The following is a 14,397-nucleotide window of genomic DNA, read 5'->3' on the forward strand; positions in this document are numbered from 1 at the left end:
CAGTCTGAGTGTGTGATATCATTTATTGCCTGAGTATGTTCAACAACTGCTTAATGCTACCCACCTGATAAGCCTGACTGCTCAACCACACTACCACAAAAGAGTAAGGTATTCTCTACTTTAGCTTCTGCCATACCTCTGGGAATCCACTAGACTCTGTGCACACTGTTGACTTTAGTGGTCCCCTGCAGTATATTCGCAAACCCCTTGTATATGCAATTTTGAACTAAAGGGCTTAAATCTGTAATTCTAGTAGACTAGTTCCCGTAATTACTTTTTATGTATCCATGAGGTTTCAGGTACTTGTACTTTTGAATTTTGTTATGCACTTTGATTGGATGCAACGCTTGGTATTATGCAAGAATGACAACATTGTGCAATATTTATAGTAATGGTGGTTCAGATGATTTAAGCACTTCCTCTTTAGTGCATCCGTATCTACCAAAATACTTTTCTTTTCCCCAGATTGACAGTGGAGCTGTGTGGAAGCAGATTTATATGGACCTTGGCATCCCTATTCTGAATTCTGCAGCATCTTACAATGTAAAAACTGCTTATAGGAAGTAAGTATTTAAAAATCTGGTTCATATTCTGGAATAAACGCATCTATATTGCATGTGCGTTCTTAATGAGCAAAGTATTTTAATGTATTTTAGGTTAAACAACCCTACATTTTCTACAGTTATTGCCAACACCCAAATGCCAGATTAGAATAACTTGGGGGTGAAGGCGACAGTCTTTCTCATGGATTTTAACTCCAAAGTTTTCATATGTAATTTTTCCCTCTGACCGCAACACACAAATTCCATCCTGACCGGGCCAGAGAATGTGCCTTTGAGATATGAGCAAATTTGGTTAATTCCTTTGATCCGAATGGGGGTGGGGCAAGCAGGGGGGGGCAAGAGGGTGAGTGGGCCTGTGGGAGTAGTTTTGACAACTAGAAACAGTTGGTGCTATACGGATACATTTGCTGCTGCTTAACTTTCCTTATCAGTCCATTGAGTAAATTTTTAATTCTGTACAGTTTGTTGCATGTTTTGTGAAATATTTGTTTTGAAAATTGAGTTTTGCAACATGTTATTCAACAGACATGAGTTCGGTAGTTGCAAGGGTATTGGCAACACTTAGAAGGCCATAAGGCAGATCGAAGGGAGGGCATGATAGGATATGGGAAGAATGGGAGTGTCAAAATATTGATCATGGAAAAGCTAATTAATTCTTTTAATAAACGGTGTGGTCACTGAAAGCGTTGTGACCACTACAGCCTGTTAAATTTAAGTAAACTTTTGTGCATAGTTAAGAATCTTACATTTGGTGTCATTAGATTCAGGCCACCCTGAATCCTTCGATTCAGGGGGTGTTTTTACATGAGTTTCTCGTTCAACAGAATAGATTCTGGTCACCTCTTACGGACCTTGCCAGTAAAATAATCCAGGAAACCAGCCTCACAAGAATTTTAAATAGGTATAATCTAATTTCAAGTTAAGGAGCATGGTCAGAACTAAGCTGGTCAAGAAAGTTTGCTTAAATGTGAAGTCAGACAGCTATCCCTATGTAAAGTGCCTTTCCTCAAGCGCCCTGATAGGCCCCTGAACCTCGCAGTCTCCCCATTTACACGCACCGTGCTGCAGGTGTGGGACACAGTGGCGACTGAATGTGGACTTACCTCCTTCCCCTCGACACTAACGCCCCCCTATTTGACAATCCGGAGTTCATGCCAGGGCTCGAAGAGCGAGCGTTCCCACAATGGCGGGCATCAGCCGGACATCTGTTTGACTTGGAAGGGTTCCTTCAGTTCTCAGAGGTGCCACAAGCATAAGATATCGAGGGACAGAAAAGATTCCAATACTTCCAAATCCTTCACTAGCGATTACACCCTGATGTGCGCCCGATGGTCGGTAGGAAACTGACTGCCTATGAGAAATGGCTCCTAAACAAAACCTCAGATAAGAGGGTGATCTCTGAACTCTATGGGCTGATATGTTCCCCGGGTCGTCCAGGGCCTTCGGCCGGGCAAAGGCGATGGGCACGGGAACTTGGGAAAGAGCTAACCGAAAAGGAATGTCGCGATATCTACTTTCGGGCGAATCACGCGGTCAGGAACACAGCAGACAGAGAAGCTGCGGTCAAGGTGGTGACCTACTGGTACTTGACACCTGCCAGACTGAACAAGGGAAATCCCGACTGCAGCCCTACATGTTGGAGGGGATGTGACGAAGAGGGTACACTGACTCACTTGCTATGGGACTGCAGGGAAGTGACTGGATACTGGACGGCGGTCCTAAACGACATAGACGAACAATTTGACTCAGAAATCCCACGCTTCCCTGCCTACACCTTGCTGGGGCTACCCAATTGGCTTACATACCCACTGAAGTCAGTTAGGGGGAAGCAAATGGGCTTGGCTCTAGGAGCAGAGGTATAACACATTCTCTCCTTATGGGGCACACAGAATAGACCAACATATATGGGATGGCTACACAAACTGTGGTACACTCTAGGCATGGAGGGAATCCAAGCTAGTCTTACACAATCCACAGACTCATTTACTACTATATGGCAACCTCGACTATACCTACTAGCGTTAGAATTCAATGAAATCACATGCCCGAAATACCTTCGCCTTCTGTAACTCACGGAAGCCCAACAACCTGAGGCAGTCTCCTGAGGCATGGTACACATGGACTCTATACGTAACAATCTACCAAAGATTTGTCATGGCACACCGGTTCGGAGAGGGGGGGAGGTGAGACATGGGGAAGGGGGGGTGGGAGTTTTTTATTCTATTAGCCATCGCTTATTGCATGGACAGGCCGGGCCTCTACCCTACCTTGCCGGCTCAAGCAGTTGATTTCCCAACAGAACTGAATGATGGTCCTCAATGCTGAGGGCCGGGTGGCTGGGAGGAGGGATGGTAGAGGACCGAAGGGGCCGAAAAAGGAATAACCTGCTGTATGTAATATGCCTTTTCACTTGTCTGCAACCCATTAAAACAAAGTTAAACATAAATGTGAAGCCGGTTCTTTTCAGAACTGCTGGCCTTGTGGTCTAGGACTGAGGCATTGAAGCAACTCTACAGATTCAAATGTTTGCAGTTTACAGACTTCATACCGTTCAATTTGGTAAATGAAAAAACTTGCTGCCTAGAGAAAATGCCCATATATGTGATATGGCTTAACATGTGCTTTCCCGCAGTGACTTAGTTTTTTGTAGTAGAAAAGTTAGCTTGATTGATAACACTTCAAGCCATTATAGCAACTTCCTTTGTTTGGGACATTTAGATAAGCTAGATTTCTGAAAGGAAGGGAATGGGTGCAATGACGCCACTGAACTTTCAAGGAGCAGATACATCTGGTGGCTTTTGATTACTTGAAGAGGAGCTAAAGCCTCAACTCCCATGTTATTAAGGTAAACACTTGCTTAGACTTTACCAAGGTCTTTAATAATTTTTGACTGAAATCCTTGGTCAGTTAAACTTGTAGCTGGGAGTCTTTTTCTTTGTTTTGGGTGATACTGTCAAAAGTTTTCTCGAGCTTTCATTCAATTGGTTAGATTGAAACCTTCATTTGGTGGAAAAGTGGGGGTGGGCCTTGTTTTAGCTTGGATATTCTCGCACTAAGTTTGACTAAGAGAGGTCTTTTCAGTTCATTTTTATGTGGGGTTTCTCCTAGAACAATGTTTGGCTGGTGACCAATCCTTGCCTTTCGCCAGCTGGTGATCTCAAATGATCTGAACACTAAGGTTCGCCCCTTCCTTTCTGTCTACCTTTGTGTCTCAAAGAGCCAATCATTAGGTCGGAGGGAATGGAAATACCCTAGTAACCCATTTTCTGGTCAGTAAACTGTTACTTAAGGTGTACTTTTTTCGACTGGTTTTGAGCTCCCCAAGCCAACCGCTCTTTGACACAATCTAACTCTGACAGCAACCTGGCCTATTAGGGCCCAACAAGTGTTGATCACTTCCAAACAGCACTTTTCCTTTACTCTCAAGTTTTGGTTAGCCTATACGCCTAGGCTCCTTTTGTACAGCACAGAACAGCCTCTGAAGCAATATGAATGGTCCCACTGCTGTTGCGGCTTCCGCATCTGGTCAAAGCTGCTCCCTTCAGCACTACAAATGTAACATGACTAATCTGCTGAGAGGAGCTGCTGTTTCCAGCATGGATATTGCCTCTAGAGTGCTGGTTTTATTTGCAGCATACTTAACATTAGGTGGCATGCGTTACACATTCCTGCCATCTAGTGTTCGGTCACAGTGCTCCAGGACATAGACTCTGTGTCTGATTGTGGTTATGATTCGGATTGAGGTTCAGACTTCTGCTTCAATGCTCCATTCAGCTGTGCACCAAAGTAAACAACAATTGACACTGAAAAAAACAGCAACATCGGAAAAGAAACCAAAACCATTCAATGCAGGACAAACTTTTGTTGGATTAAGAACTTTCCAGCAGAGTACATTTCAGATCTTTCACCTGTTTTCATCGACTCAGTGAGTGGGTTGTATGAGTGACTCATTTAGGAGGAGGTCCTGGAGAACACACATCTTAAATTTTGCCCATTCTGTAATCCGATTCCCTTAATCAGACTAAAATGGGATCCGTAAAACCTCCAATGGGACCACTAGGGAAGCACAAATTGATGACAATTTGGCACGGAGAAAATCGAAGGGGAGTGCTTTTTATTGAAATGTAAAGACATAACTACCTTGCCACTCAGCCACAGTTGCTGAGGAAGTCAAATAATTTCTCTCTCAAATGGGAAGGTCCTCCGGTAGCCCGAAAGCCAAAAGAGAAGAGTGTTGGACTCAAGAGAATCTCCAGTGACGTTCTGAAAACACACTCACAGGACAAAAACACCACCTCCTGTTTCTACTTCAGTCTGAGGGCTCAGCACCATATGGAGGAGACTGCACCGAAAGGTTTTCAGGATTGACCCTCGGGGTATTTACCTCTAGCTGAGTTTTGAATACAAACTAAGTAATGGCACAGGGTGCCATGCCTTGTTTGAGGATCTGCCCATGAAAAAATAGTCTGCTGCTCCCAGTGAGGTTCGGAGTTGATCAGCACTGAAATGAGTCTAGGAGAAGTCTAGAAACAACTTCACTCAAACGGGCAGGTTTGCTGCTGAAGAGTTTAAAACTTCACGGCGCCAAAACAGCCTTTGAAGCAGAGCTCTTCTACAAAGGTATTTATACTTGCACTGCCTTCTGCTAAACGTGAACAACCGGACAGCACACAATGTACGTCAATCCACAAAGTGACAACCTATTACCATTCCTGTAAACCCTAAACATCATCCCCCCCCTTTTAGTTACCTCAAAGAGCGCTCTTTTGAGGAGCATGTTTTGAAAGAATTGTCGGCTTATTCTCTCCTCCCCACCCCCTACTAAAAAAAGACAGTTCGAGGCATGTGGGCTGCTGAATTCATATCTATAGCATAGATTGCCGCCTAGTGTTGGGTCCGGATGATTGCACATTGTTGTCCTGGAAGAGTCTTCGAAGTATCACGAGATAGGTGGCTCCTCCCCTGGACTACAGTGCGCATGGGCATCGACTCCATCCTCAGATTGTTTTTTTCCGCCATTGGGTTCGGATGTCATTTCCTTCTCTCCAGTTCGGAATAAACATAAACTTTTTCGAGGCCAAAAGGCCTTTTTCGAACCGTCGGTATTGTTTGCGTTCGGTCCCCGGTTCAGTTCCAACTCTGTTCGAGTCGGATATCCAGGGAGTCGTGTGACTCTTCGGTGATCGAGGCCCAGTCGACGCAGCAAGACTTTCGACGGCATGGAACGGAGTCCATTCAAGAAGTGTCCCGTGTGTGGATCGAAGTATCCCCACATTGACGTCCATCCAGTGTGCAATAAGTGCCTGTCGCCGGACCACGACGAGGCCAGCTGTATGGCCTGTTCCAGGTTTCGTTCAAAGAAAACGATTCGGCTTCGGCGCGTGGCGCGCCTCGAGGCCCGGCGCTCGGCCCCGGTGGACATCTTCGACGACGATGAAGCGGACGGACAACAGGTTCAGATGCAGATTTCACCTCCAGCGGTGGACATCGAATACGACTATGAAGCGGATGTCGAAGGCCTACACGTAGAAGTCGTCGACGAGGTAGGAGACGACGATGAGGCCTATGGGGCCATGGAAGATAGCTCAAAGGAAGAGCTATGCCCCGTTCGAACAATTACAAAGGCTCAGGTCGAGAGATCGCCACATGGCCTTACCCAAGACCTTATACCAGAATCCACGGCCCGCCTTCCGGCCCGGCCACGGACACTTCGGCGGAGCCGCCATTGTCGAAACCGAAACTGAAACCATCGGTGTCGACAAAAACAAAGATGGTCGAGGCGCCATCGAAACCGAAGACGTCTGCTCCCCCATCGACGCCATCGTCTTCCGAGGTGTCGGGGCAATCGAAGCCGAAGAAAGCTGTCGACCCGGTCAAGGTGCCGAAAGGGGTCAAGGTCGTCGAGCCGAAAACAAAAAAGGCCGTCGACTCAGAGTCAAGCAAGGCCGTCGAGCCAAAGTCCAAAAAGGCCGTCGAGCCGAAGTCAGGCAAAAGCGTCGAGCCGAAGACCGGAACCCTGACGCCAGTAGTCAAGGCCGCCGATCCGAGACCGTCGGCGTCCACGTCTGCGGCCAAGGACAAAGATCGTAGCGCCCCTAAGGAGGATGCTCCTACGCCTCGATCGGAGAAGCCAAAATCATCGACGCTCGGATCTTCCCCTGGGGGTGGACCGAGGTCAACTGTCGGGTCGACGAAGCCGTCCGCTTCCTTTACGAAGCAGGTCTCGGACTCCCTCAAGCGAATTCGGGACAAGGCTTCAGCGTCGGAACCAAAGACACCTTCCACCCCGAAGCAAGCTGTCCCAACGCCAAAGACTTCGACGCCGATCCTCTTCACGTTGCCGCCGAAGGTGGCGCCGAAGGCCTTTGCACCGCGCTCGGTGCCCAAGGACTCTGTGGTGTCGAAGCCAACTCACCCGGCTGGGAGTTTGTTGCATCGGCAACCCTTACTAGAAGAGCAGTCGGAGCATTTCATCGATGCCGACACCGGGAAGCTTACGCTTTATAAAAGGAAAATCACGGCATCGCAGCCTTTGGAGTCATACACAATTCCTCTAAAGCGCAAAAAGCCTGCTCCAGAATCACCGGTCTTGGTCGAACCAATAGTTCCTCAGACTCCCAAGACTTGCAACACCCTCACCCACTTACTCTGATGGAGAGGATGCAGGAGAACAGGACGAGGAATACAATTTTCCTGCCAACACAGAGCCTGATGAACAACAGGACTCATGGGGTGGGGCAGGTGACCGAGGGGATCAGCACACCGTCCAGGACCCTCAGGTGTACAACGTCAAGACCTCTCCCACTGAGGATTCTGCGGCCTTTAATGCCTTAATTGAGAGAGCAGCTAAAAACCACGACGTGGAAATGCATGCTGACCCTGTGGAGGTGGACTTCCTCTTTGACACTTTCTCAATGAAAAAACTGTAAAGACTCTTCCAATGCTGAAGGGGGTCCTTAAGCATGCTGCGGACATTTTTAAGGAACCCACACGGTCAAGGGTAGTCAACCCTAGAATTGAGAAGAAATACAGACCGGCACCTGGCGATCCTACCTACATCAAGGGCCAGTTGCCATTGGACTCTTTGGTGGTTTCTAATGCCCGCAAAAGAGCAAATTCGCAGACCACCGGTGAAGCTCCTCCCCCAGACAAAGAGTCTAAAGTGCTGGAGGCATCGGGAAAGAGAGTAGCAGCTCAGGCGGCCAATATCTGACGTATCTCTAACACGCAGGCACTCTTGGCTAGATAAGACAGGGCACACTACGACACTCTAGAGACCCTGTTGCAGCATCTACCAGATCAATATAAAGAGGCAGGGGAGATGCTTATCCAAGAAGGGAAGCTCATCTCGAACGCTTCCATCAAATGTGCACTAGATGTTGCGGACACTGCTGCCAGGGCGATTAACACCAGTGTGATGCTAAGACGTCAAGCATGGCTTAGGATCTCCGGGTTTAAACCGGAAATACAAACTACCATCCTTAACCAGCCGGTAAACCCTGACAGATTATTTGGTCCTGAGGTGGATACCACCCTGGAGAAAATAAATAAAGATACTGAGACTGCCAAGTCCATGGGGGCACTCCAGTCCCAGCAGTTTCGGGGGAGCACTTTTCGTCGCTCAGGCAATAGAGGTGTTTCCAGGGGCCAAATGTCACAGCACACACAATTCAACAAGGGTGGTGCGCAATCCTCTTACACCAAGCAGAGTAGGGGAGGATACCGCGGCAACAGCGCCATGGGCAGAGGCAGGGGCAACAACAAGTCCCGTTCCTCCGCCCCCAGCAAACAGTGACTCCCTGTCACTGCCCCCCGACCATCCAACACCTGTCGGGGGGAGGCTCCAGCAGTTCCTGCCAGTTTGGAAATCCATCACCACAGACAGGTGGGTCAGGAAACTTATCCAGTTCGGCTATTGTTTGGAGCTAACATCCACTCCACCCAACATACCACCAAGACACCGTCCTATGTCCACAGAGCATTTGCACTTATTGCAGCAGGAGGTTCTTGTCATGCTGCAAAACGGCGCAATAGAGCTCGTGCCAGTGGAGGAAGAAGGCACAGGGGTGTATTCCCTGTACTTCTTAATCCCAAAGAAGGACGGGTCCCTCAGACCTAGTCTGGACCTAAGGCCCCTAAACCGGTACATTCTCTCAGAACACTTCCACATGCTAACACTGCAGCAGGTTCTTCCATTGCTCAATCAGGGAGACTTCCTCGCAACCTTGGATCTCAAGGATGCTTACTTTCACATCCCACTCCATCCATGCCACAGGAAATACCTCAGGTTCACCATTCAGAATCAGCATTACCAATTCAAGGTCCTTCCTTTCGGGGTGACCACAGCCCCCAGAGTGTTCACGAAATGTCTGGCGACAGTGGCAGCGCACCTCCGGAGACAAAACGTCCATGTCTATCCTTATCTGGACAACTGAATGGTTCAGGCACGGTCAGCCCAGCAGTGCGCCGCCGATATGTCCCACACCATTCACCTTCTTCACGGTCTGGGCTTCTCACTGAACTATCCGAAGTCGCACCTTCAGCCAGCCCATGTGCGGCAGTATCTGGGCGCGACGATAGACACTCTGGCAGCCACGGCTCGGCCGAATTCAGTGAGGATCGACAACATCTGGTCGCTGATCCAAAAGTTCAGACCGCAACACTCACTTCCAGCGAGAGTGTTCATGCAGTTGATAGGCATGATGGCCTCCTGCATCTTCATAGTCCCGCATGCAAGGTTGCATATGCGTCCGCTCCAAGAATGCTTGGCACATCAGTGGACTCAGGCTCAAGGGCAGTTGAACGACCTAGTGTTGGTGACCGGTCGGGCATACAAGTCTCTGCATTGGTGGACTCCACACAACCTTTGCAAGGGCCGAGCGTTCCAAGAGCCTGTGCCACAAATTATCCTGACGACGGACGCATCTCTCCAGGGATGGGGAGCTCATGTGCTCCATTACACGGTGCAGGGACTATGGACGACGCAGCAAAAGAAGATGCACATCAACTACCTAGAACTGATGGCAATCTTCATGGCACTCAAATCCTTCAAAGTACATCTGTGCAACAAAGTCGTGATGATCCGGACGGACAACATGACGGCCATGTACTACATCCAAAAGCAGGGAGGTACACACTCTCCACAGTTGTCTCATCTGGCTCAGAGCATGTGGAAGTGGGCCATTCAGAGGAACATCTTCCTCATGGCGGAACACCTCCCGGGCAAGGATAATCAAATGGCGGATCTGCTCAGCAGGTATAGCCACCAGATGCACGATTGGGAGATACATCCATCAGTACTCCGCCCGTACTTCCAGCTGTGGGGTTATCCAGAGATAGACCTGTTTGCCACAAGGGAAAACGCAAAATGCCAAAGCTTTGCCGCCAGGTTCCCTCACCCACAGTCGCAGGGCAATGCGATATGGATGAACTGGTCAGGCAGATTTGCGTACGCTTTTCCCCCAGCACCTCTCATACCGCTGGTGGCACGAAAGCTAAAGCAGCACTCGATGACACTCATCCTGGTTGCTCCAACGTGGGCACGCCAACCATGGTACACCACGTTTCTAGAACTCTCTGTGGTACCGCATCAAAGGCTGCACCTCACACCCAGGCTCTTGTCGCAGAACCATGGCGAAATTCAGCACCCAGATCCGCAACGGCTCAATCTGGCGATCTGGCTCCTGAGGTCTTAGAATTTGGCTACCTTGATTTGCCTCCTGAATGCATGGACATCATCCGGGAGGCAAGGAAGCCCACTACAAGAGCTTGCTATGCAGCTAAATGGAAGCGGTTTGTCATTTACTGTACTGAACACAACATCAACCCGCTAGATGCATCCATTCCAAATATCATCTGCTATTTGTTACATCTTTACAAATGCAATCTGGCATATGCTTCCATTCGGATACACTTATCCGCTATAGCAGCTTATCTCCAAAACAGGCAGCATCTCTCTGTTTTCAGGGTGCCTGCCATTAAAGCCTTCCTAGAAGGGCTGAAGCGGGTCATCCCTCCCAGGACCCCGCCAGCTCCTGTGTGGAACCTCAACGTGGTCCTCACCAGGTTGATGGGCCCACCTTTTGAGCCTCTCCATTCCTGTGAGATTCAGTTCTTAACATGGAAGGTGGCTTTCCTCATTGCCATTACTTCTCTACGCCGTGTTAGTGAGCTACAGGCGCTCACTGTACAAGAGCCATTTATTCAAATTCATTCCAACAGGGTGGTGCTGCGCACTAACCCTAAATTCCTTCCTAAGGTGGTTTCGCAGTTTCATGTCAATCAGACCATCGAACTGCCCGCGTTCTTTCAGAACCCTGAGACAGTAGCAGAAAGAATGCTCCACACTCTTGATGTCAAAAGAGCGGTCATGTACTACATTGACAGAACCAAGGACTTTAGAAAGACACAACAGCTCTTTGTTGCCTTCTCAGCCCAGCACAAAGGCAACCCCATTTCCAAAGCAGGGATCGCCAGGTGGATCGTTAAGTGTATTCAAATTTGCTATCACAAGGCTAAGCGCACTTTAACAGTCCCCCCCAGAGCCCACTCCACCCGCAAGTTGGGGGCCTCCATGGCGTTCCTGGGTAATATTCCTTTGGAAGATATTTGTAGAGCAGCCACATGGTCTACACCACTCACATTTACTAAACATTACTGCGTAGATGTGCACTCCAAGCAGCAGGCAGCTGTAGGACAGGCTGTTCTTAAAACACTTATTCAGACTTCTGCAGCTGGCACAGGCGGCCGCCGTTAATGGAGGGACTGCTATGTATTCTATGCTATAGATATGAATTCAGCAGCCCACATGCCTCGAACTGAATATGCTACTTACCAGTATGCATCTGTTCTTGGCATGTAGGGCTGCTGACATTCATATCGCCCGGCCCTCCTACCCGGCGCCTGTAGCGGCTGCAGACTTTCTTGCATTTACTCTTAAGCATGTCCATCGCTTACACTATTACACTCCGTCTTTGCCACAATGGCTAAAAACAATCTGAGGATGGAGTCGATGCCCATGCGCATTGTAGTCCAGGGGAGGAGCCACCTATCTCGTGATACTTCGAAGACTCTTCCAGGACAACAATGTGCAATCATCCGGACCCAACACTAGGCGGCGATCTATGCTATAGATATGAATGTCAGCAGCCCTACATGCCAAGAACAGATGCATACTGGTAAGTAGCATATTCATTCCTTTGCCTACTTCACTCCCAAATAAATCACCAAGTGTGCACCCAGATGTACATGCAGACTCTGAAAAAGAACAGGACATGGGACCAGATCTGCACCAAACGTTCCCAAAGCAGCTGCAAGGTGCCAATGCATGTGAAGAAGAGAGTGGGTATTTAATTGAAACACTCTCATAAACTGAACACACAAAACCATTTCAAAACAAAAGACCATTTTAAAAACTGAGAAGGGGGAACAAATAATTACACTTCTCAATGCCCTGTTTTTATTAGGGGACAGGGCAGCTGTGCAAAAAAGATGACGCAGTGTACTGGCAACCCACCTCCTGATAGAATCATTTGCCTGCTAATTTCCTTAAGAGCAGTCCATGGCACTGCTCACCATGTACAACTGATCAGTGAAATGAAATACATGTTAAACCCATTAGGCCTATTCAAACATATCCCTGACACCAATCGTAAAAGAGAGTGTGGAGGAAATACAAGAAATATTGAAGGCAAGTATTTGTTGTGTTGTAGGTGCAGAGGCTTCCCCCTGTGACAAATTTATACAAGCATCGTGTTGGCCTGGTTGAGGGTATCTACTTTTAAAATGGGCTAAAGAGCACCTTATTGGTTTACCCTTAACTGGTGAGTATCTGTTTGGGTGCCAAGTGGATGAGTTATTTTACAAAAACTAAGAAAGACGGACACAGCCAAAGCAGTGGATGTACTTTAATCATGGGTTCAAACATTCACAAATGCTTGTAGGAGTCGAAACAGACTCTAGAACTACAAACCTACAGTACCAGCCTCCATAAAAGGCCTTTCAAGAAAGCCAGCAGGCAGAACACTGCCTAGTATGCCACCTTTTGCAAAAAGCATGACTCCAGACAGTGTGAAATTGTTGGTGGAAGAAGTCCAAGTACTGCTCTGGAAAGGAACAGTAGTGATGGTAGCAGTAAGCGAGGCACAATTATGTACTCGTTATTCTTTCACATTCCAAAACATGGAACTGTGTGCCAAATCTTAGATCTCAAGGCTCTTTATTCATACAGTACTTGCAACTATTTCAGAATGATGATTCTACTGGACATCATTTCCCTCACAGGAAGGCTACATGGCAACACCCGACCTCGAAGAAGGCACATTTCCACATCTGTCTATCCAGCTCACCTTTAGTAGTTGAGGTTTTGTGGTAAGTGAAATGCTTTACCAATTCAAAGATCTACCATTTTGGAGTCACAGCGGCGCTGAGTGAATTCACAAAGTGTCTGGCTGTTGTGCAGGCAAATCTTAAGTGCAGTAAAATGCATGTTTTTCCATACTTGACGAGAAGCTGGAAAAGGAGATGGAACCAACCAGATTGCCTGCTCACACTTAATAGACAATTGCCATTCTACACCAGGTTAATCAAACTTTTGCCCTGAGCGAACACAAGCGATCCTAGTGATCGCATTAAATGCAGTGAGTGCAAAAGCTTATACCAATCTGCAGAGTTAAAAACTTGCACATTCCACTACCCCTTTACCAGCTGTTACAATCTCTGACCGTCACAGCAATCGTCAAACTGCTAAGAATTATGGCATTGCGCATTGTCTTAGAGCCTCATGGTAGGTTACAAGCACACTCACTCCCAAGAGTGTCTATCCAGAGAGTGGTCACATGTTACTGAGGTCTGGGAAGATATAGTGTTGGAGTAACCTAGTACTTAGCTCAAACTACAATGGTAGACTGTAAAGAATTTGTTACAGGCAGGTCATTTCTTGGTCCACGGATGCAACCCTAGTAGTCCAGTGAGCTCACCTGTTTAGACCTCACAGTCTAGGTTTCATGGTCTTGCAGCCATTTATCCTCTGCATCACTATTTTGGAACTGATAACTATGTAGCTAGCTCTCAAAGCCTACTCGCCACAAATCTGTGGCAAGGTTGTGCTGATTTGTACAGATAAACGATGGGAGCGTATTATGTAGTATAAAAAGGGAGCGCACATTCACTGCACCTCTCTTTTAGCATTTAGGACAATACATCATTAGGTTTATTTCTTCACTGTGGGGTGTTGGTGGTCTAGGAAGTGATGGCGCCCTGCTGCTTGTGTGTGTAGTAGGCGAGGTTTCTAGTGCGTATGGTGCTGATAGGTAGGGGAAACATCCTATAACCCCTAGGTATGTAAAGGAAAAGAACCTCCACAGAACAAAGAGCCGAAGTAATATGCACACTTATAACAGTTTGTAGGAGAGTAGGGTCTGCTTCCTATGGTCACCCCCACTTTTTGCTGCGATTTTCTGCTTTTTCGAATTTAGTGTGGCTGTGGGCCTGCTAATCAGACCCACAGCCCAGCTGTTCTCTCTCTAAATTCATACCATGTACTTTAGGTACATATCAGATTGGGTATTGGGTCACCTTTGTGAGCCCCTGTATAGTGTACCATAGGTACCCAGGGCATAGGTGCATCCAAGGCCTACCAGGGGCTGCAGCATGTATTATGCCACCCCTGGCTGGCCCTCCAAACTGACACCACAGGCTGATCACTCGGCTTGGGTAAGGTTGTGTAATCACCCCTTACTTAGATATAGTATACCTATATCTACCTTATATATAGACACATATGCACCTATAAGCCACTCCTATGGTAGGCCTCGACAATCCTGGAGGCAGAGTG

General features: G+C 47.7%; 1 protein-coding gene across 1 annotated transcript in view; it reads left to right on the top strand.

Annotated features, from left to right (window-relative positions):
* Window positions 1–14,397, top strand: part of ARID4A (AT-rich interaction domain 4A) — a 293,578-nt gene that overhangs the window by 169,913 nt on the left and 109,268 nt on the right. Inside the window, exon 14 of the mRNA XM_078660374.1 lies at window positions 466–563. Coding sequence (XP_078516500.1) covers window positions 466–563 — 98 coding nt within the window. The remainder of the gene's footprint in view (window positions 1–465; window positions 564–14,397) is intronic.

This window comes from Lissotriton helveticus, chromosome 9 (genome assembly GCF_964261635.1).
Source record: "Lissotriton helveticus chromosome 9, aLisHel1.1, whole genome shotgun sequence".
In the NCBI taxonomy this organism is placed as follows: domain Eukaryota; kingdom Metazoa; phylum Chordata; class Amphibia; order Caudata; family Salamandridae; genus Lissotriton; species Lissotriton helveticus.